Here is a 22,155-nt window from a genome sequence, read left to right on the forward strand (position 1 = left end):
TATATATATGTGAGGTGAAATTTATTCAGCCTTAAAAAGGAGATCCTGGGGCACCTGGGTGGCTCAGTCAGACATCTGACTCTTGATCTCAGCTCAGGTCATGATCTCATGATTTGTGAGTTTGAGCCCCCCATCAGATTCTGCTCTGATGGTGCAGAGCCTGCTTGGGATTCTGTCTCACCTTCTCTGTGCCCCTCTCCTGCTTGTGTACTCTTCTGTCTCTCAAAATTAATGAATAAACATTAAAAAAAAAAAGGAGATCCCGCCATTTGCACAACCACATGGATGAGCCTGGAAGACATTAAGTGAAATAAGCCAGACAGAGAAGAAAAAAACTGCATGATCGCACTTATATGTGGAATCTAAAAAAACATGTACATAAAAGGAGAGAGTAGAACAGTGGTTATGAGGGGGGGTGGAGAGATGGTCAAAAGGGACAAAGTTGCAGTTATGTAAGATGAACAAGTCTAGAGATCTAATGTACAGGATGATGACTATAGTTAAAAATACTGTACTGAATGCTGGACATTCACTAAGAGAGTAGATGCCGGGGGCTCTCATCCCAAAAAATAGAAAATTAACAATGTGAGGAGATGATATCTTCATTATCTTTACTGTAGTAATCATTTCACTATATGTGTGTGAATGTTTGTATATAAAAATCATGCTGTACACCTTAAATATATCCAATTTTTTATTTAAGAAAATATATAAAAGTCAATACATGTTGCTCTTTCTTTGGACCATCCACATGCTGTCTGTCCCCTGTTACTATCATTATACTTTTTTGTAAGGATAGTTATTGACAATAGCTATCTACTTAAATTTCTAAATGAATACAGATTAATTTTGCTGAATTCTACAACTTATTAGATTTTTTTTTTTTTAGCAGTAACATTAAATCTAAAATATAGCTTGTCAGGGCGCCTAAGTGACTCAGTCGTTTGTGCGTCCAACTCTTGGTTTCAGCTCTGGTTACAGTCCCATGGTATGTGTCATGATCTCACAGTCAGTGAGTTCGAGCCCCAAGTCAGGCTCTGACCTGGCAATGCAGAGCCTGCTTGGGATTCTCTGTCATTCGCTCTCTCTCTCTCCCCCCTCCCTCTGCACTCTCCTTCTCGCTCTTAAAATGAGGTAAATAGATTTTAAAATGTAGCTTGAGAATAGACTTCAAAAATATTTACTTTTTCCAACCAAAAATGTACAAATGATATATGTGTGTGTGTGTGTGTGTGTGTATGTGTGTGTGTGTGTGTGTGTGTATTTCATAAAACTTTTAAACTGACTTGATATGATTTTGTGGTTTATCCACAACCATCTCTTGTTATAATTTGTTGTTTAATTCTCATGTAAATAAGATTTTTATTATTTTCTTTGTGGTTACTATGGAAATTAGTATGATGTTGATTTTTAGATATCATAGACCATAGATAACCATAAGGTTTTCCTCTTAAGGCTGACAAAAGTATGATAAAAATCAGTGACTCCTAGAGAATAAGATTAAAGAAAAAATAATTTAAAAGCACATTAACTAGCTAAAATAAAAGTACATTAATTTGCTATAAATCATATACTTTAAAAAAAACTCAAATATGTCAGGCTCCCAAATCTACCCCATTAAGGAAAACTTGTTTCTCCTGAATTGCCTTCTTCACTTGTTCATTGCCACAGGGTCCCAATGTGCTGAGGTAGAATGTCCTACAATCTCATATTAGGCAGACTGTGTCTCATTTTAAAATTTTATAAGCAAGCTTTTAATAATTTTAGAATTAATGCTCTTTAAGCCTGCATTCTCTGTTGTTTTTATTTTGCATGTTCTGGCTCTTGAGTTTCTTCAGGACATTTTTTCTGGATGTGAAATTCCATCCAAATATATTAAGAGGGTGGATAGCCCTCTCATTAACCATTACCACATACACTCCATTTGTTCTATAGGGATGATGAGTCATATTTTTGACAAGATATGGGTATATTTTTTATATGATTCTGTTTAGAATAACTCAAATTGCATATAGAACAACTCAAAATGTACAGATGTTTACATTTTGTAATACAAATACAAAAGTCTGTTATATCAAAAGGCCAAACTTTGACACTTTGTTGTTAAGAGACTATTATATATTTCTTTTTTTAAGTTCATTTCTTTATTTTGAGAGAGAACGTGCATGCACACACATGAGCAGGGAAAGGAGAGAGAGAGTGAGAGAGAGAGAGAGAGAGGGGAAAGAGAGAATCCCAAGCAGGCTGCACGCTGTCAGTGTGGAGACCAACACAGGGCTTGAACGCACGAACTGCGAGGTCATGACCTGAGCTGAAATCAAAAGTCAGACACTTAACCAACTGGGCCACCTAGTCGCCCTGAGATTGTTATATATTTCTTATATTTGGACGGTTGAAAGAAAGAACTCTTCAAAGAAAGTAAAAATAGCAGGTCTTTTAAGTTGGTTAAGTGTGCAATTTTATTGTATTCAAATAATACTTTTATCATCCTTTTAAAGCACCTTACAGTTGTTTTTTGCTTATGTCTTGTTGTAGCAGAACTACAAAGAAATTTTCATATAAAAATGATGCGAATAGGTGTTCTTGTATTGGATTTAAAGGAGATAATCCTGTGGGCCCCATTTATATTAACTTCTTATTTAATATTTGTCTACTTTTAAACATTTGGAAATAACTCCTTGTAGTTTTTCTTAAAGAGTGTAAGCCTTTGATAACTTGTTCTGTTGGTATGAAGTCTCATCTAAAATTATAAATCCATCAGAGGATCTACAACACAACGGTGGAGAAATAAGCATTTTAGGCATGATGTTGACAATTACATTCTGTGGTCTAATAAAAGCCCTTTTATCCTGATATTGTTTTTATATTTTGAACAACATTGAGTATTAATAATAATTATATGTAACAAAAATTTTTGGTTTAATATGAATGGTAAGAACCACAAAAAGATAATACTTCACACTCACTAGAATGGCTATAATCTAAAAGATAGATATAAGTTTTGGTAAGTATATGGGGAAATTGAAACCCTCATTTGTACATTGCTGGTCAGAATATACAATGGAATAACCACTTTGGAAATCCACAGGTTGGCAATTCGTCAAAGATTTAAACATAGAATTATCTTATGACCCAGAAATTTGACTTTTAGTTATAAGTTCTACTTTTAGAATCCACTCAAGAGAAATGAAATCATTTATGTCCACACAAAAATTTGTACAGGAGTGTTCAAAGCAACATTATTATTTATAGCCAAAGAGTGGAAACAACTCAAATATCCATCAACTAATGAATGGATAAACCAAATATGGTACACCCATTCAATGGAATATTATTTAGCCACAAAGAGGAATGAGATACTGATAAATGCTGTAACATGGATGAACCTTGAAAATATTAAGCTAAGCATGAGAAGCCAGGCACAAAAGGCTACGTACTGTATGATTCCACCTATACAAGATGTCCAAAATAGGCAAATCCATAGAGCCAGAAATTAGAAGTAGATTAGTGGTCGTTGAAGGCTGGGGAAGATTGGGATGAAATGACTAGTGACCAATTGGGTCAACATTTCTTTGAGGGATGAAAGTTTCCTAGAGTTGATTGTGTTCCTGGTTCTGTGACTATACTAAAAACGATTTACATGGGTAAATTGATATGTGAATTATTATTCTTACATGTGTGCAATTTCTTTGAGAGAACAGTTTTAAAGAGAGTAGTGTGCCGGTAAATGCTTAACCATTGGTTCTCCAAGTGTAATTCTGACATCTAAGTGGTCTTGACCCTTTAATTTGCATTGGCAAATAGGAGTGAGACACTGGAGATATATGTCAGAACTGTATTTGTTTATCATTGATGTAAGCTACTTCTTTACTGAATCAAATTATGGTTTTTGAATATGAGAGGAATATTTTTATGTTTGTGCTTTTACCAATATAACAGCCGTAGGCCTGACACTGTTAAGTTTAATCTACATTAATAACATTTTCTCCATGTTGCCTCAAGTATAGACAGACAACAAAAACAATAAATCATAACCTGAATTGTAGAATTTGGCAACTTCTGGGGTATATACTCCCACCATGGCTCATGATTGCAAGCTACCAACATAAGATCACTAAATGTACAGTTGGGGAAAGATGTGCGGTGGCAAACTATTAAATAATATTTATGCCATACAGATACTGTCGATGAAGAATCTAGCCAAGTAATTTGGAATTTTTGAGCTTTAAATGTCTAATACCTTTGTTTTTAATACAGTATATTTAATTGTAAGCTTCTATAATTTGATTTTTTAATAATGACTGTGTTTAACAACCTGCTTACAAGAATTTCTGAAAATTGTACTCATTGACTCCTACTGGTATGAACCGGCTCCAGCCCGCAAGTGAAATAACATCTGAATGAGGAGGTTCTGCATTTGCAATGTTGAAGACTGGTTTATAAGATAGACTTGGCCTTTTGAGATAGGCTGTAGACATGTAACCTTTAATAAATGAAGCTTTGAAAACAAGGAACCAAGGGGAAATGCAAGTACAAGAGATATTAAGCAGGTTATTCATTTGAAATTATGTACTGAGTTCCTAACACATTCAAGACACTGTAATGGGTCCTAGTGATGTACAAAGGTAAATACACATACAATTTCTGCCTCTGGGTTAGACATGCAAACAAACCAAGTATTGTAAGGAATATGTTATGATAAAGTACAGACATATGTCCCAAGGGCTATGGGAGAAGAAAAGACAGAAAGACTATTTCTAGAAAAGCCAAGTCATTCTTTCGGAAGAAGTGGAAATGAAGAAAATTTAAAGCAAAGAATATAACATTAAAAAGCATGAGAATGTGAAATGAATCACGGATGGACGGCTTCTAAAATTCACATGCTAAAAACCTGTTATGTAACTGACGTGTCCTGCTTCATCCGCCCAAGGTGTAAACACAGTCGTATTGTTTTGAATTTCTTAATTCCTATTTCCTAACTACATAATTCCCTAAATCTCCTAATTTCTATTTTCCTATCTGCCCTTCTTAATTTCTTTCTGCCCTTTTGGGTATAAGTGCATCATCTCTCCCTAGATCCCACCCTGACCCATGAATTTCCATCAACTCTTGGTTCTTATTCAACATAACAGGGAGGGACAGTAGTCCTTTAATCATGCTTTCACACACAGGTAATACATACTTGGGATCCAAAGTCACAGTTCTCTGGCACTCATGTGATTAGTTGTCATTTCTCAAAAGAAAAGTACTTACTGGGTGGACACAGTTTTCCTCCCCAACCCGTAGGCAATTGGGTAGTCTCAGGTGTGAGCCAGACTTCAGCTGGCACTTCCTTCCGGACTGACTTCCCAGGGGCACTCTTGCTGTCCTTTCCTCCTAGCATAGCTATGCATGAGAAGGGGTATGGTGCCTTTTGTTCAGCCACACAAGTAGGTATAATTAAGAGAAACCACTCAAAAATCTCTTCACAGAACAGAGCTCTGCTCAGGTTGACTCTATCCCGATTGCATTCAGAAGCAGCTGGCAACTTCCCAATCTCTCTCTCTCATATGAGTGAAATCATATGGTAGTTGTCTTTTTCTGACTGACTTATTTCATTTAGCGTAATACTCTCTAGCTCCATCCATGTCATTGTAAATGGCAAGAGTTCATTCTTTCTATGGCTGAGTAATATTCCAGTGTGTGTGTATATGTACATATATACCACACACACATATCAGGGTGCATGTATCCCTTCGAATTAATATTTTTTTATCCATTGGGGAAATATCTAGTAGTACAATTGCTGATAGTTCCATTTTAACTTTTTGAAGAACCTCCATATTGTTTTCCAGAGTGCCTGCACCAGTTTGCATTCCCACCAATAGTGCAACAGAGTTCCTCTTTTTCCACATCCTTGCCAACACCTGTTGTTTCTTGTGTTGTTAATTTTAGCCATTCTGACAGGTGTGAGGTGATATCTCATTGTAGTTTTGATTTGTATTCCCTGATGATGAGTGATGTTGAGCATCCTTTTATCTGTCTGTTGGCCATCTGTCTGTCTTCTTTGGAAAAATGTCTATCCATGTCTTCTGTCCATTCTTTAATTGGATTATTTGTTTTGGGGGGTGTTGAGTTTTATAAGTTCTTTATATATTTTGGATACTAACCCTTTATCAAATATGTCATTTGCAAGTAGGTATACTCAAGCAATCACTCATAAGCACAATTTCCGACTATGTTCACTATTAACTCATAACTCTGAGGTTTCCAGTCTTTAGGATCCTCCTTCCTTGCACTTTAAAGGCATTTAGTTGTCAGGATCCTTTAGAATCTTCTCAAAAATTTATGAAGACAAGAAAGTTTGCTTGCTTCACATGCCAACAAATGTGTTGCTGGGGCCTAGTTTTCAGCCCTTCTTGTAATACCTAAGGGGAAGGAAAAATTCTTCCTTTACCATTCAAGCTCTTCCAGCTGGACTAAGAATTGATGTGAGACAGATTTACAGGAGAAAAAAGTCAAAGTTTTATTATGTGCACACAAAGGCCCAATAATGAAATTGATTCCTAAAGAAATGACTAAGGCAGGCAGTTGTTTTTTTGGTTTTGGTTTTGGTTTGTTTGTTTGTTTGTTTGTTTGTTTACTTTTCAAAGAGGCAATAAATCTCTGAGGAATTGACAGGACCAAAAAAACTTTGAGAGTTTCCATTAGTAAGGAATTCCAAACAGAATTTGGACTGCACTTGTACATTGGTAAAAACAACAACGATTGTTTTCTCAGCCTTCTCAGCTCTAAATTCCCTTTGGTGATAAGGATGTCTTTTTTCCTTTTGGTACAGGGAGAATACCTTTCACAGGGGATATTTATTTCCTGCTTTCAGGGAGACAGAAGACTGTCTGGATGTGTTTCTTGTACAGTCTGTCTCTTAAGTAACTTTTATTTAAAATAACCAGTATGCCGGGGCGCCTGGGTGGCTCAGTTGGTTGAGCTTCTGACTTCAGCTCAGGTCATGATCTCATGGCTCGTCGGTTCAAGCCCCACATAGGGCTCTGTGCTGACAGCTTGGAGCCTGGAGCCTGCTTCAGAGTATGTGTCTGCCTCTCTCTCTGTCCCTTCCGTGCTTGCTCTCTCTCTCTTGCTCACTTGCTCTCAAAAATAAACATTAAAAAAATAGTAAAATAATTCTGTGCTGAGAGCTCTCTGCTTCCAATTCTGTGTCTCCCTCTCTCTGCCCCTTCCCTGCTTGCTCTCTCTCTCTCTCTCTCTCTCAAAAATAATAAACATTAAGAAAAAAGAAAATTAAAAAAATACTAAAATAAAATTATAATAGAATAAAATAATCATTATGCCAAAGTAGCCCATCTTGTGGCAGTCTGCCCTTGGCACTCTATATACCCTAAGAGTTCCCTTGCCCCAATTCAAGTTGGAATAAGCCCTGACAGATCCCTATCTTGTCGTGCATTTTCTGGTTCCACTTAGAGGCAACAGGATCTTCTAACTCATGTGTACTGGAATATTTCGGTTCTCTGATGCTGGCTAAGGCCTTAAATCCAAGTATTTGCAAAATGGCATAACCTGTCTGGAAATACACCTTCCTTTTGCAGGCATTATATTCACTTCCACCTTTTAGTCAGAGACCTCCACTTACCTTATTAAGTAGTCAACCAATCTGCACTGATCATTACAATGGTGTCTCCTGAGTAGCATGTTGAACGAAACTAATCTCTGCAGTTGCATCATTGATTTTACATCTAATAAAAATCCCAAGTATTTATTCTCATGAGTTGTTCATTTGTTTTTTAATGTGCTTTTCTACCTGAGCATGTGTCGGTTTCCTTAATTAAAACATGATTCCATATATAGTGATGATATTTTAATAACATTTTTAGGGGATTCTGGATTTGCAGTTCCTTTTCTTTCCCATCCAAAGATTTTGTTTCCTTTCTATTTCCCACCCCCTTCCACCTGCCCTGTAAAATCTTGTAATTACTAATACTATGTACCCTCTGATACCATGCTTTGAGAAGGGCACATCACCTCTCTGGTATCATTCTCAACAATTCATAACCTCAATCTAATCGTATAAAAAACATGGGGCAAGCCTAACTGGGAGAACCTTCTATAAAATCGCCAACCAGTCTTCTTCAAAATCTTATAACTCCCATTTCGTTAAACAAGCCGTCAAAAGCACATATTCTATACATTTGACAAAGATTAAAAATACCTGAGAAAACATTTTAAGTTAATGTTTCATTAAATCAATGAAGTGATTAAAATTTTACCTGCCAGTTTGCCTAAAATAAGAGTGTACAAATAGTTTTATAACACATTTCCATCTCTTCTCTCTGCAGGCGACTCAGCTAATCTAACCTGCAGAGCTTTCTTTGGGTACAGTGGAGATGTCAGTCCTTTAATTTACTGGATGAAAGGAGAGAAGTTTATTGAAGATCTGGATGAAAATCGAGTTTGGGAAAGTGACATTAGGTAAAATATTTTTTTTTTCTTTGAACTTGTACAGTCAAGTTAACATTAGCTCTGTTAGTGAACAGAAAGTGAGCTAAAGGAAAATAAATGGGTTTTTGCTATGTGGGGGTGGGGGTTACTATCATAAGAAAAATATCTCAACATTTAATGGCAATGACACTATTACGAGACTGACTATGGAATTGCAGAACACGGATGCCATTTGCAGAGAATTTAAAGGAAATTAAAAAAAAGTTTTTCACTAAAGAATATACTGAGTATGAGACAGACCAAAATACCATCAAATGTGGAATATGATATTGATGTGATATGATATTGATATGATATTATGCCTTTTGTTTGTAAGAGCTCTTTTTTAATTGTCACGAGGAAGTTTTGACTCAACCAAACACAATCTTTGTCATTTCCTTTTATATGTTTTTTACATATCTTAGCCATTAAGCAGGCTCTACAACACTTGATAGGGATGATAAAGGATACACAAAATATTTTCATTGTCTTTTTTAGTCCGACTTTAAGGTCTAAGTATTACTCTAGTGGGAATGATAAAGAATAACCATTAAAAAATACCATCTATTTTGAGGGCAGAATGCTTAAACCTCTTTTTTAAAAGTATTTATTTGTTCATTTACTTCCAAGTAAGTATTCAATTATGACTAAAATTATGCTTGGACATAGATACTCATTTTTAATCATGGTATAAGTAAGCAGGCACATAAATAGTAATTAAGTTACAAGTGAGTCAAAATGCTGATCATGTGTAAACACTCTGCCATCTAAAGGTCGCGTCTTCTGGGTATATGTGGGCATGTAAACCAAGTTTCCTCTTCTTAAATGCAAAGACTTTCAAAACTTGATCAAAGGTATAAGTGAAAAAGTTTTTCAGTAGAAAATAAAAACGTATAAAACTGTCATATAGGGTTATTTCTATTGGGATCTTCTTCCCGGCAACAAATACACAAGAATATTGTACTCCACTTGGGTTCTGAGATGCCCAGATGGGCAATTCTCCAATATGTACTAAACTGTTCCTCTGCCATTTTTCATATTTACAACTTCACTATTATCTTTTACCCACATATTTTGAAATGTTAAAGTTAAGGAAGGACAATAAACCTCCTAACTTTTCCCCTCTCTCTTTTTATGGGTGCTCAAGAAAGATTCCAGAAAGGTATTTTTCTTTAAATCAACATTAGGAAGTAATGTACAGACACGAGTCACCAAACAGAGCAGAGGACATTGGAAGCAGGGAAAGGGAGCCTTTCTTTGAAGTTTTCTATTTGCTCTGAAAGATTATGAAAATCTTTGACAAATGAGGTTAGTGCTTACCGTTAGTTTTAGTGTCAGAATTAAACACTTCATCAGAATACTTAGCCTGTAGGTTTATACTTTGGCATTTCTTTTAAAATCGTCAATTGACTTGTATGTATCATTTTTTAAAAAATGCCAGGCTGGAGCTTTCGAACGAAATGTCAAAATAGCTCAGAAATGTTCTCTTCTTCCTTTAAAGAAGAAAAAAACACTAACCTGATCTATAATTAGTCCTCCAGCATAAGACATTAGAATTGCTTCTCTCACCTTTAGCATATCATATTTCTTAGAGGGAGAGCAATGTGTAAACTTTTCTTCAAGGTCCTTCTCACCTCTTTATCATGACAGTGTGATTGTCCTGCTATGAGAGATAATTAACTGCAACTTCATTAGCATGTCCAAAAACAAGCTTCCTCATTAGAAGTGAAGAGGAAAAGGGCATGATATAATTTAATTAAGATAGCGTCAATCCCTAGCCAGATTTCAAGCATAGATGCTGTAGGTATTTTCCCAGCACATTCAGATTCATCTAAATTTTTTTTTCTTTTTCACGTCTTGTGTATGTTTGTGTGGGGTTTTTTGTTTCGTTTTGCTTTATATTTTAGAATTCTCAAGGAGCATCTTGGGGAACAGGAAGTTTCCATCTCATTAATCGTGGACTCTGTAGAAGAAGGTGACTTGGGAAATTACTCCTGTTACGTTGAAAATGGAAACGGGCGTCGGCATGCCAGTGTTCTCCTTCACAAACGGGGTGAGTGTCACCTTCTAAGCTTGAGTAGTCCTGAAACTAGAAAAGAGAGGGAAAGAATTGGAACCAAAAAGAAAAAAGGTGTGCTTTTCTACCTCAGTTTGTCCTAAATAAAACAATCACACTAGCATTAGGGCCATCATGGCAGATAACACAGTGGGAGGGTGACTAGCTCAGGATCTAGAGTCAAACATCGATTCCTTGCTGGGCTTTACCACCAAATCTAGAACCTTGCGGGTGATATCTCACTTCCCTAAGCCTCAGTTTCCTGATCCTCGCCAGCCTGTGGTCAACAATGGTAGCAACTCTTCAGTGTGTTTTAAGGATGAAAAAAGACAAGAAACGTGAAGAGCTTGGCACAAAACCTGTACACGAGAGAAGTGAAGTTAAATGCTGCTTATTATTGTTACAAGGAGGCAAACCAAGAAAAAAATAACGGGCATAATTTTAAGTCACATTATGTTCTCTGTTTGAAGGTTCCTTCTTTGGTGTAAGAATCACGACATTGTTTTCTGCATTGGAGAGCTTTCACATGTGTAATATCTTCTCAGGGTTAATAGGAATTCCTTAATTACTCATTAATGAATTATTCAATTATTACTATTAATAATTTAAGTAAAACAGGTTGTGATCAAGTAAGATATCTGCTGCACTAAATGTGATTCTGCAACAACCCTTAGTCACAGGATTAAAACATGCATAAATATAGATTGAATTGTTTCCAATTAGAGCCTGTTGAAAAACAAAATTCAGCTGAGTAAATGTGAAGATCTAATTGGCTTTATTAAATGACCCATGAATGGGGCAGAGCTGAGGAGCTGCACAAAATGGAAGGCTTTTATAAGAAGGAGGGTGGGGCAAGAAATTATTAACAAAAGAAAGAAAAGTATTGTTTCAAGCCAGGATGGCTTCCCTAGGTAGGTGGGAGACTGGGAAAGGCCGGGCTTTTTATCATGCAGATGACCTCCCCTGTGCTAATCAAGTCATTTCAAATTGGCTTTGAAAAGGTAACATTCCTGGGGCGCTGGATGGTTCTGTGGGTTAGGCATTGACTTCAGCTCAGGGCATGATCTCAAGGTCATGATCTCATGCTTCATGAATTCAAGTCCCGCATCGGGCTCTCTACTGGCAGCACAGATCCTCTGTCTCCCTCTTACTCGCCCCTCCCCTGCTCACAATCTCTCTCTCTCAAAAAGGAATAAACATTTAAAAAATAAACAAAAAAATAAATGAATCAAAGGTCACATTTCCGAGATAGGTCCCAACCATAATTAAGTCTTGCTTTGCTGTTGGGCAGGGAGGCAGATAACTCCACTGGGGGCTTGTTGTTTTTGTTTTTGTGTTTTTTTTTTTCTTTTTTAACAAGACCGTTGTAAACTTAGAACCATGCCTTCACTGCAGAAATTTTTCATGTATATTACAAGAGAAATATGGGTTTTTTTGTACATTATGCTAAGTGAAAACTTTCCAGTTTGGGGAGTGAGTACACTTGATGTTTTCTTACTCAGCAAATTCATAATGATTTTAATTTCAAAGCACATGGTTAATCCTAGACTCTTTGAGGTTGAAAAAGAAAGAGAACCTTGAAGACTGTTCCCCCCACTTCATCGGGCAATAGATTCCCTTTGAATAATGTTACTGAAAGATATTAAAACAGACACTTCTGTTGTCAGCTTACTGCAATATTAAAATAGTCTACCTTTGGAGGATGCGAGTGGAGGGGAAAGGTAAGGAGCAGGTAGCAATGATTGTTCCTTTCTTTCTATAGCTTCACAGAAAGGAATTGAGATTAGGAATGTTATGCCTATAAAAGGACGGAAATAGCTTCCCAGGGTTGGAAGCAACTTAAATGTTGTGTAACTGAACCACTCCGTAACATTTTCCTAAGGGATCTGTCAGCTTATACTGGATCACATTCCCTCTGAAGGAAGCCAGGATCTATCTCTAGAAAAACCTGTTAGAAAGCATCCCTGTTTCACTGTCTGCCCCTTGACCCGAGTTCTACACTTTTAATCTCTCTTCTCCCAAACAGCCCTTCAAAAGTTTGTTTACTATCACCATGATCCTCCTGGGCCTTTACTTCCCTGGATTCAACTTGTTTAGTTTTTTTTTTTTTTTTTAATTTCTTTTTCCTTTCTGTGGATATAATACTTTGACCATCCTGTTCACTCCCTTGAATATGCTCTAATTAGAGTCTGAATTATTTCTCAAGAAGAGAGAAGATATGGGGCACCTAGAAAAATCTGTTGACTTAGGGCACCTGGGTGGCTCAGTTGGTTAAGCATCCAACTATATTTTAAGAAAAATTTTAATGTTTTTTTCTTTTTACTTATCTTTGAGATAAAGAGAGAAAAAAAACACACACACAAGCTGGGGAGGGGCACAGAAAGAGGGAGACACAGAATCTGAAGCAGGCTTCAGGCTGTCAGCACAGAGCCCAATGCAGGGCTTGAACTCGCAAATGTGAGATCATGACCTGAGCCAAAGTTGGACACTTAACTGACTGAGCCACCCAGGAGCCCCAAGCACCCAACTCTTTGGTTTTGGCTTGGGGTTCCCTCTCTCCTTCTCTCTCTGTCCCTCCCTCACTTGTGGTCTCTCTCTCTCTCTTAAAATAAATAAATAAACTTAAAAAAAATCTGTTGGCTTGGACAACACATATTTCTTTTAGGACAAGGTAGGAGTAACAGTTAAGTATTGATCGTCAGAGAACAAGAGATAGTTAGCAGAGATAACCCCTTCAAGGGTCCTGCTAGCTGAATTAAGAATCAAATTGACTTGAGACAGATTAACAGGAGAAAATCAAATTTAATAGTGTATATATGGGGGATCGACACAGACATGGAAATTCTGAAGATAAGAAAAATGAGGTATATATGTCATCCTGAACTAAGGAGAAGAGGGTAGGGGTCAGGGACTCTGGAGGAAAGGAATGCATTTCACAGGATGGTAAGAGGAAGAACAGATGTTTGGTAATTAGGTGTTTGCCCCACCATACAGATGGATCACTCAGGGAAAATTTATCTCTGCTAGGGATGCCTGGGTGGCTCAGTGGGTTAAGCATTCAATTCTTGATTTCAGCTATTCGCAGTCTTGATTTCAGGTTAGGTCATAATCTCAGAGCTCATGAGCTTGAGCCTCCTGACAGGCTCTGCACTGACAGTGTGGAGCCTGCTTAGGATTCTCTCTCTCTCCCTCTGTCTCTGCCTTTCCCTGCTCATGTACTCTCTGTCACAAATAAATTTTAAAAAAAAATCTCTGCTAATAACCCTTATTCAGGGAAGGACCACTAATTTCCAGTCTTGTCTGTAGTTAAGGGAAGGACAAAAGTTTTTCTTGAGCCCGTAGGGTTTCAGTTACCTTCAGCTCAGAATAATCTTCATGCCAAAGTGGCCCATCTTGGGGTGGCCTGCCCTTGGCCCCTACAGGATCATAAGGAGAAAAGAAGGAAAATGAATTGTATCTGAGGAGGCACACAACCAGGAAGGGTCAAATACCCCCGGGCTATTTTTAGCATTTGTGGCCTAAGGTTAAGTTGCCCATAGCTACAAAAGCTTCCAGAACTACAAAAATAAATGATTGAAGAATCAAGGAAATTGTTTGAAAAACTTTCCTGATACTGTCTGGTTCCCTAGACACGGAGAAGAAAATTGTGGCCAATGTTGGAGCGGTCGTTCATACTTAAATGCACAACAGTTTTCAAATATGTATATATACTGCAAGCATTTTGGTTTTAGTAAAACAAAAGCATTAAGAAGCAAAAAAGGTGTTTGTTCTTCAAGGTCAGGTACTCCAAAAGTCCCTTTTAAAGTTAGCTTGTGCCTTCCTTTTAAGGGAGCAGCAGCAATTGAGTCATCAGTTCACCAAGGCAGCAAGGCATGCAGTTTCCTGCCCTTGAGAGGCTTATGATCATGGGGAATGTTCTATCCCACTCATCCTTGTGAAAAAGAAAGGACTTTGGTTTACATGTGGCACGACTGCAAGTTCCCCGCCTGGCAAGGTTCAGAAGGTCAAGGCACAGCACATGCAAGTCTATAGTTCTGGTCTTGGACCACGGCGTCCCTGAAGGAGTCAGATTATTGTCATGCTAGCAATTAGGGAATTCTCAGATGAGTTGCCGTATTACTCAGAAGACTAAAAGCTCGGAGAAGGAACTGGAAGCTGTCACTATTAATCATACTTTTCTGCCATTTATTCATAAATCCCTTAACTTATCTTATTGGCCTTCCAAGCCTTTCATTTTAAAACCTCCCTAAAGACATGTGTTAAACCATTTGATGAATACAGAGCTTGCAAACCACCATTATCAGGTTTTTTGACAGGTACCCTTGCCAGGCCACACCTCCGTGCAAGTAACTGAAGCATTTTTTCTGCCACCATTACCTTTTGTTCAGTATTGTTGACATAATAAAAATGATGTCAGAGCCCGCCAATGGGTGGTGTGTATTAGGATAGAAAACCTTTCCTGTCTTCCATTCTAGGTTCTTTGGCTCATCTAATAATTAAATTGACATAAGACAGATTAACAGGAGAAAAACCAATTTAATTCCGTACATATGGGAGCCCCAGAGATAAGAGATTCAGGGACAATCTCATGGCTTATCTGCCATCCTGAGCTGAGGAATGGGGCAGCGGTCTGGGGCTTCAGAGGGGAGGAGGGTAATTCATAGGACAATAAGCTGATGTTTGACTATACCTCTACTGTATAGTCAGGTCTTTCAGGCACAAAGTTATCTCAGGTACTAGATTTCTTTCTGAGCCAGGCCCCTTATCTAATTTCATTTAGGTAGTTAAGGGAGAGGTAAACAGTTTTCTTGAGACTGCTGTGTCTTGATTGCATTTAGTTCAAAATCACCCTCATGCCAAAGCAGCACAGAGCCCGATGCGGTGCTCGAACCCATGAATTATTGGATCATGACCTGAGCCGAAGTTGGACGCTCAACCAACTGAGCCACTGAGGCGTCCCTCAAATGTGTCATTTTTAATGCTAAGAGAATACTACAGTAAAGAATTCAGTTAGGATTGAACTAGGCTAGATTGTAGACCAGACTTTTATCTTAAAAAAAATCTTAATTCCACAAAAACTGGGTGAATATTTGCTAGGAAATTTGACCATAGAAAAACTTTCTATGGGGGCTGCTGCGTGGCTCAGTCGGTTGGGCGTCCGACTTCAGCTCACCTCATGATCTCACAGTTCGTGAGTTCGAGCCCCGCATCAGGCTCTGTGCTGACAGCTTAGAGCCTGGACCCTGCCTTGAGTTCTGTGTCTCCCTCTTTCTCTGTTCCTCCCCCGCTCATGCTCTGTCTCTCTCTCTCTCTCCTTCAAAAATAAATAAAAAGGTTAAAAACACATTTTTTTTTAATAAAAAAGAAAAAAATTTAAAAAAAGCAAAACTTTCTATGAGGGGTGCCTAGCTGATTCAGTCACTACAGCGTGCAACTGCATTTCACGTTTGTGGGTTCGATCCCCATGTTTGATGTAGAGATTACTTTAAAAAAATAAAATCTTAGAAAGAAAGAAAGCACATAAGAAAGAACAAAAGAAAGAAAGAAAGAAAGAAAGAAAGAAAGAAAGAAAGAAAGAAAGAAAGAAAAAGTTTCTATGGGAATATTCAAAATTGTTGATTCCTTTAGCCAGGGAAGGTACTTGGACAGACAGTTGAGATCACGTCAGATATTCGTAGATATATTTCACATACTCTACAAAGAACTAGATTATGCAGTGAACAAGAGATAAAGGGCCATGGGACAATATTGTGTTCACTCTAGTCCCTGACCTGACAAGCATGCTTGAGAAAGAACCAAAGCACAAAGTTGGCACATTTGTTTCTATGTTATTTCTTATTCCCACTGTTGCCCATATGTGAGTGAATTTCATGTTTCAGTCTCTGAATCTCTTACCCTGATGCTTTTGCTTAGGTTTCTAATTGCTGCTGCCTGACTTTGGCACGCATCCAACACTGGCCTTCACCTTTTTAGCTTCCTTCCCAAATCCTATCCTTAACTATTCCCTCCATCTTTGTTTTCCAATTCCCTGACACAAAGGATTCTTCAGAGCCTCAGGCCAAGCCGCTCTTGCACCCATCAGGCAGTCCTAAATTACTTCTTCACTGTGTTTCTTATCCATACCAAAACTCTGGATGGCCTCACAGTGCTGACGTGTTTACTGTATGGAACAAAGTGGTTTAATGGTTAAAGGTATAGACTCTGCAGCAATGTTGTGTATTCAAAACACAACTCTGTGTTTACTGTGTTACTGTTACTGAACTTAATCGTGTCCATGCACCCAATGCTCAGTAAGCCAATGTCTGGGATACTGATTTTGTTTTTTGTTTTTAGTTGTTTTTTTCCAAAAGTTTATTTACTTATTTTTGAGAGAGAGAGGGAGAAAGAGAGAGAGAGAGAGAGAGAGAGAGAGAACACATGTGCAAACGGGGGAAGAGTGAGAGGGAGAGAGTCCCAAGCAGGGTCTGTACTCAGCATGGAGCCTAACATGGGGCTCCATCCCATGACCATGATATCATGACCTGAGCCAAAACCAAGAGTCCATCACTCAGCAGACTGAGCCACCCAGGCACCCCGAGACACTGGTTTTGAAGCAAAGAAAGCCTTATTATGAGAAAGACAGCCCATGGAGAAGGCTGGAGTCATTCCCAAAGTTTCCTGGCCCAGTGAAGCCTAGCGACAGTTTATATGTGTTTGGGGAAGGCGGTAAATATGTGAGAGGAGGGAGAGGGGTTTCTTGAGAGGGAGGGCCTTGAAACAACCTAGAGGTAAGGATTCTTTCTGACAATGACACACTATTTGGGGGGTACAATCAGATACCTCAAAACAAATGTTACCGTGACAGTCCCTATTAGATTTCTACGGTCGGAGCACAGGGATAAAAAAGGACAAAGTTAATGACTGATCATGCATGAGGTTAAGAGGTGGGCATGAAACATAAGCCAATAGGGAACAAAACAGAACGTGGAGCTGATAATGCAACTAATACCAACTATAGTGCTGCTTACATTTTCAAAACAGGTCCAGGAACCAAGCATCTGGCCCCACTATCTTGGGTAAATCACTTAATCTCTGTGAGCCTCAAATTTCTCTTCCATAAGATGGGAATAATTATAGTACCTACCATATAGAGGAGCTATGAAGATTAAATAAACTAGTATGTGTCAACAGGTATCACAGTGTCTGACACATATTTATCACCCAATAAATGTGAGCAGCTATTACGTGATTTCTCTGCTCCCACTACATGATATTCTGAGTAATTTAGGACGCAGAATAATATGTTCCATTAAAAACTCCTGCAAATCTCATTTTAAAATCTAATTTGTCTTGTATTAAAATGGCCAGCCTTAGCTCCAGCCCCATTGAGTCTATATTTTACCTTATAATAAATTTATTTAGTTTGCGCTGTCCTAAAGGAGAGCTTCTTTCATTTATTCAGGCATTGAATGATAATTATTAAGAGCCTACTATGTGGCTGGCACTCATAAAATTAAATGGACAGGAAATAAGAGGCAATATAATTTGAAATGCCACCGTCTTCTTTTTAAATTACTTTGATATTAAGCATTCCTAATATAGAATTGTGCTTCTAGGAAATGTTTAGCTTTGAAGCTGTCACATTAAGGCAATGTTCATTAACAATCCTGTTCTGAATGATTATGTTTAGATACATTGATTACAATAATATGGCAATCCATTCATCATGAAGTAGTTTGGGAGCTAGCAAACTATCTCTCTGAGAGACCAGCACCAGTTAATAATGATAAACATGTAGGTTTTCTCTATTCCCTCGCAAGCCCATTTTAATTCTTGCACACATACACTTTCCCTCTCCCTCCAAAGAATGTAATCAATAGAAATTAGACTTGCTCAATAAACTCCCTAGCCCCCAGAATATCTTTAGTAATGTAATTAACATGTACATCATTTAGGACACATTGTTTTAAAGTCGGATGAATTTAGACCCAGCAGACTCTATCCCTTTTTGTAATGAATCATTTTTTGTAATATATGCCCTTATCCTTGTTAGTATTTACCTACTGTATTTATTTACTGAGAGATACAGTGAGATCACAGAACTGTTTAAGCCTCTCTTGGGGCTCAACATTTGACATCGTTGATCACTGACTTCACAATATGGCCCAGCCAAACTTGGCCCAGATCAAACCCTTCTACCTCTCTTTCTAGTGGCATCTCCCTAGAAAGACAATGGCTCATTAAAAACTGAACAGGCGTCCACTCAAGAGTTGCTTTTACTGAGTTACTGCTCTAGGGAGGAAAAAAATTTTCCTTTTACCTTTCTAGGTTCTTGCCTGAGACCTCCCTGTAATAAGAAACCAGATTAACAGGAGACAAACAAACGGAAGTTTAATAACTTGTATACCTCCTCTATGTAAGGGAGATACCCAGGAAAATCAAGCAGCTCCCTGAAAAGGCCTGAGCTGCTCCCTTAAATACGATCTCTGGGGAAAGGCAAAAGAAGTCGCTGGGGATAGGAGAGCCAGTAATGGAAAATTTCCAGGAGAAACACAGTAATCAAGGGTGTGGTTGTTATGCATATTTAAGTCTTTGCTTCCTCCATTGGTAAGAGTTTTTAGACTTAAGACGCCCATACAAATGGAGATTTCCCTTATACAAATAAATGTCTTTTACAAAAGGGTAACTTCTTGGTTTTCAAAATTTCTCCTGTGTCTGTAGTTCCTTAAAAATAATCCGCCTAAAATAATCCATATGCCAAAAAGACATATTTTGGGGTGATATATTCTCTTCTCCTTCATTACTTCTGCAGTGCCCACATGTTAAGGAACTTTAGTCATGGTGCTGTAGCATCTCCACATCAGAGCCATGATGTTTAACACATTCTTTCCTTGGAGAAGAGCTGACATTTTGCAGTCAAAATGTTTCATGTCCTGTAACATTTTTCTTGCTTCTCTGCTCCTCAGTTGTGTAGGACATCTAAACAGCTGACCTCAATTCTTTCTTTTTTTTTTTTTTCTTGATAAATAATGTCCAAACAAAAAATACACTTGATGGCTATTACACCAGTAGCACAAATTGTCCGATACTGGTGATTTTGTACCTTTGGGTTTCTTGATACGGACACTTCAGCAAGGTTATTTACCACCAAAATTACAGGCATGAAAACTAACCTTTGGAGCTATTTCCTTAGACATAAAATATATGAGGTAAGTGAGATTACATTCAACTTATTTCTGCCTCAGCACTGAAATATCTTTTCAGAACTCTGTCGATCCCGGTTTTTCCTGATCGGCTACAGGATGAAGACTTTTTATGTAGTATAGTCTTGCCTTTTCCTCATTTTAGTCATTCAGTTTGCTTTAGTGTGAACTAGACTATTCAAGCAGCATCTTTGTTAGGAAAGAGAAGGACCACTGTTTGTGGATGATTAGCTTATTTCTCAGTTAATAAACATCAAGGGCGGGGTGGGGGGGGTGGATCCTGGACAAAGCCGGTATTGGGACCAAGAATGATAAACCTTCAGTTTTTATCATTCATGTTGAACTAATCATGAAGGCCAAAGCTCTCACTTTAATTATACGTGGACCTAGTCAATGGAAGTCCTTTACCTGCCTTATTGAAATTTTCACTTGTTTTGCAGCTAACCGTTAAATTCTTGATCAACACCTTTAACTTGTATTTCCGTGTTCTACTACTCAACATACGTAACCCACTTGTAAATGTGAGTGGGATGATTAAATGTATTCTGAGTAATATAAACTTTGTCTGCAGGGGAGTTTCTTAATCTTGCCACGACTGACCGTTTGGACTTGGGTAATTCTTTGCTGTGGGGGTCGGTCATATGCACTGTAGAATGTTTAGCAGCATCCCCAGCCTCCACCCGTTAGATGCCAACACTACCTTCCCTAGTTGGACAACTAAAACTGTTTCCAAATATGGCCAAATATCCCCAGGTAACAAAATTGCCACCGGTTGAGAACCACTGACTGACAGAAAAACAGGTATTTTCATCTTAAAAAACCTTCAAGATTATACCCAATGTGGTTGTGCTACTGAACTCAAGAGTTTGCCACTTGGGGTGCATCAAATTGAACACAACCCAAGGAAATGTCTAATGCAAAGAGCTTTTTGCTATTTGTTACAAGTAAGGAGACAGGGAGATAGCTCTCAAAGCACTGCCTCCTTGTGGAGTTGGCACAGAAAGCCTTTATTTGGTGTATTAGGGAGTGGGAGCAGGAAGCTTACCTTGGCACATTTTGGCTCAATTGTGCATACCTAGCATGTCAACATGATAGTGCATACATCGTGTGTTCAAAAAATGGCCAAAAAAACTGCCCACAGGAGGAGATCTTAGTGTTATAATGAATGGAAGTTAACTTCAGGTCAGCTTGGGGGGGGGGGGGGGCGGGGGGCTTCTGCACATGTCCTTAGTTTCAATCCTGCTCAGACTGCTTCCCATAAGAGGCCATCAGGTGAGACACACCTGGCAAGGCACAGTTGGGTGTCTCCTTGCAAAACAAAACACATTCCTTCCCTGCTTTTGTTCCTTCTCCTCCTCCCTTCTGCTGATAGCTTTTAGCTCTCTTATTTGAGTAACTTCCTGCTGCATCCCACCTAACAGTTGGGTGTTTCTTATACAATTGGAATTCACAAAAATTAGGTTCCTTGTGTTTCCACTCCTTGAGAGTCAACTAAAAGTCTGTAGAGAAGCCCTTCACAGTCTTTTTTTGTTGTTACTGTGCTACTGATTGAAACATCATAGCCACTAACTCAAGAAATGAGTAGGTGATCCCTGGGGCACCACCCAGTCCACTGCCCCTTCCTAAGGAATCCCAAGGGGGCTGGACAAATCAAAAGCGTATCTCCTGACTGAGTCTGCCAATGCTTTTGTGGAACAAACTTGGATAAATTCACTGCAAGAGAAGCCAATAACTCAAGAGATGAGGGTTTGGAAAAAAGAGAGAAATTTACTTTGGTGCCGGCAGTTGAGGCAAGTGGCTGGCTCAAACCTTAACAAACGAACTCTCTGCCAAGAAGATGGTCGCCTAGAGTTTTGTAGGGAGAGTTTAGAAGGAGTGCATGCAAGAGAGCACTCAGAGAGCACGTGATCATAGGTGGGGGTCAGTATGTGTTCAGCCCATGATGATGGGCAGGGAAGAGGACTTGGGGGTTGTGGTCTGCTATGCATTCCATTGTTATCAGGGCTTTTCTGGCTTGGTGGATGGAATGTTATGATCACTGGAAAACACCTTCATCAAGGCCTCGAGAAAGTGTGATACGAAATAAGAACAAGGGGCTTCAGTTAGAGCATGATGTCAGCAGTCTGGTCTATTTCGGGTTCTAACTTTTAGGGTCTGTAGTTAATCAAGAGGGCTTGCTGAGAATTGCAGTCTTTATAGTACGTACAAATCACCTAGAGAGTTTGCTAAAAAGTGGTATGAATTCATTAGTCCAGGGTGGGACTCAAGATTTGAATTTCAAACAAGTTCCTTATTGATGTTGATGCTGCTGGTCTGTGGACTGCACTTGGCCTACCAAGGTCTTTGCCTAGACAATAGGTCCTCCAATAAACTTGGTAGCATCTTACAGGTAAAGAGCAACTAGCTCTCTTGAGTTCACTGTTTCCATGAGAGAGAAATGAAAAA

General features: G+C 38.5%; 1 protein-coding gene across 1 annotated transcript in view; it reads left to right on the forward strand.

Moving 5' to 3' along the window:
• IL1RAPL1 (interleukin 1 receptor accessory protein like 1) overlaps nucleotides 1–22,155 on the forward strand; it is a 319,225-nt gene that overhangs the window by 254,821 nt on the left and 42,249 nt on the right. The window contains exons 5-6 of the mRNA XM_043569965.1: nucleotides 8,331–8,463; nucleotides 10,380–10,525. Of these exons, the coding sequence (XP_043425900.1) occupies nucleotides 8,331–8,463; nucleotides 10,380–10,525 (279 nt within the window). The remainder of the gene's footprint in view (nucleotides 1–8,330; nucleotides 8,464–10,379; nucleotides 10,526–22,155) is intronic.

The sequence above is a fragment of the Prionailurus bengalensis genome, chromosome X (assembly GCF_016509475.1).
Source record: "Prionailurus bengalensis isolate Pbe53 chromosome X, Fcat_Pben_1.1_paternal_pri, whole genome shotgun sequence".
Taxonomy (NCBI): Eukaryota; Metazoa; Chordata; class Mammalia; order Carnivora; family Felidae; genus Prionailurus; species Prionailurus bengalensis.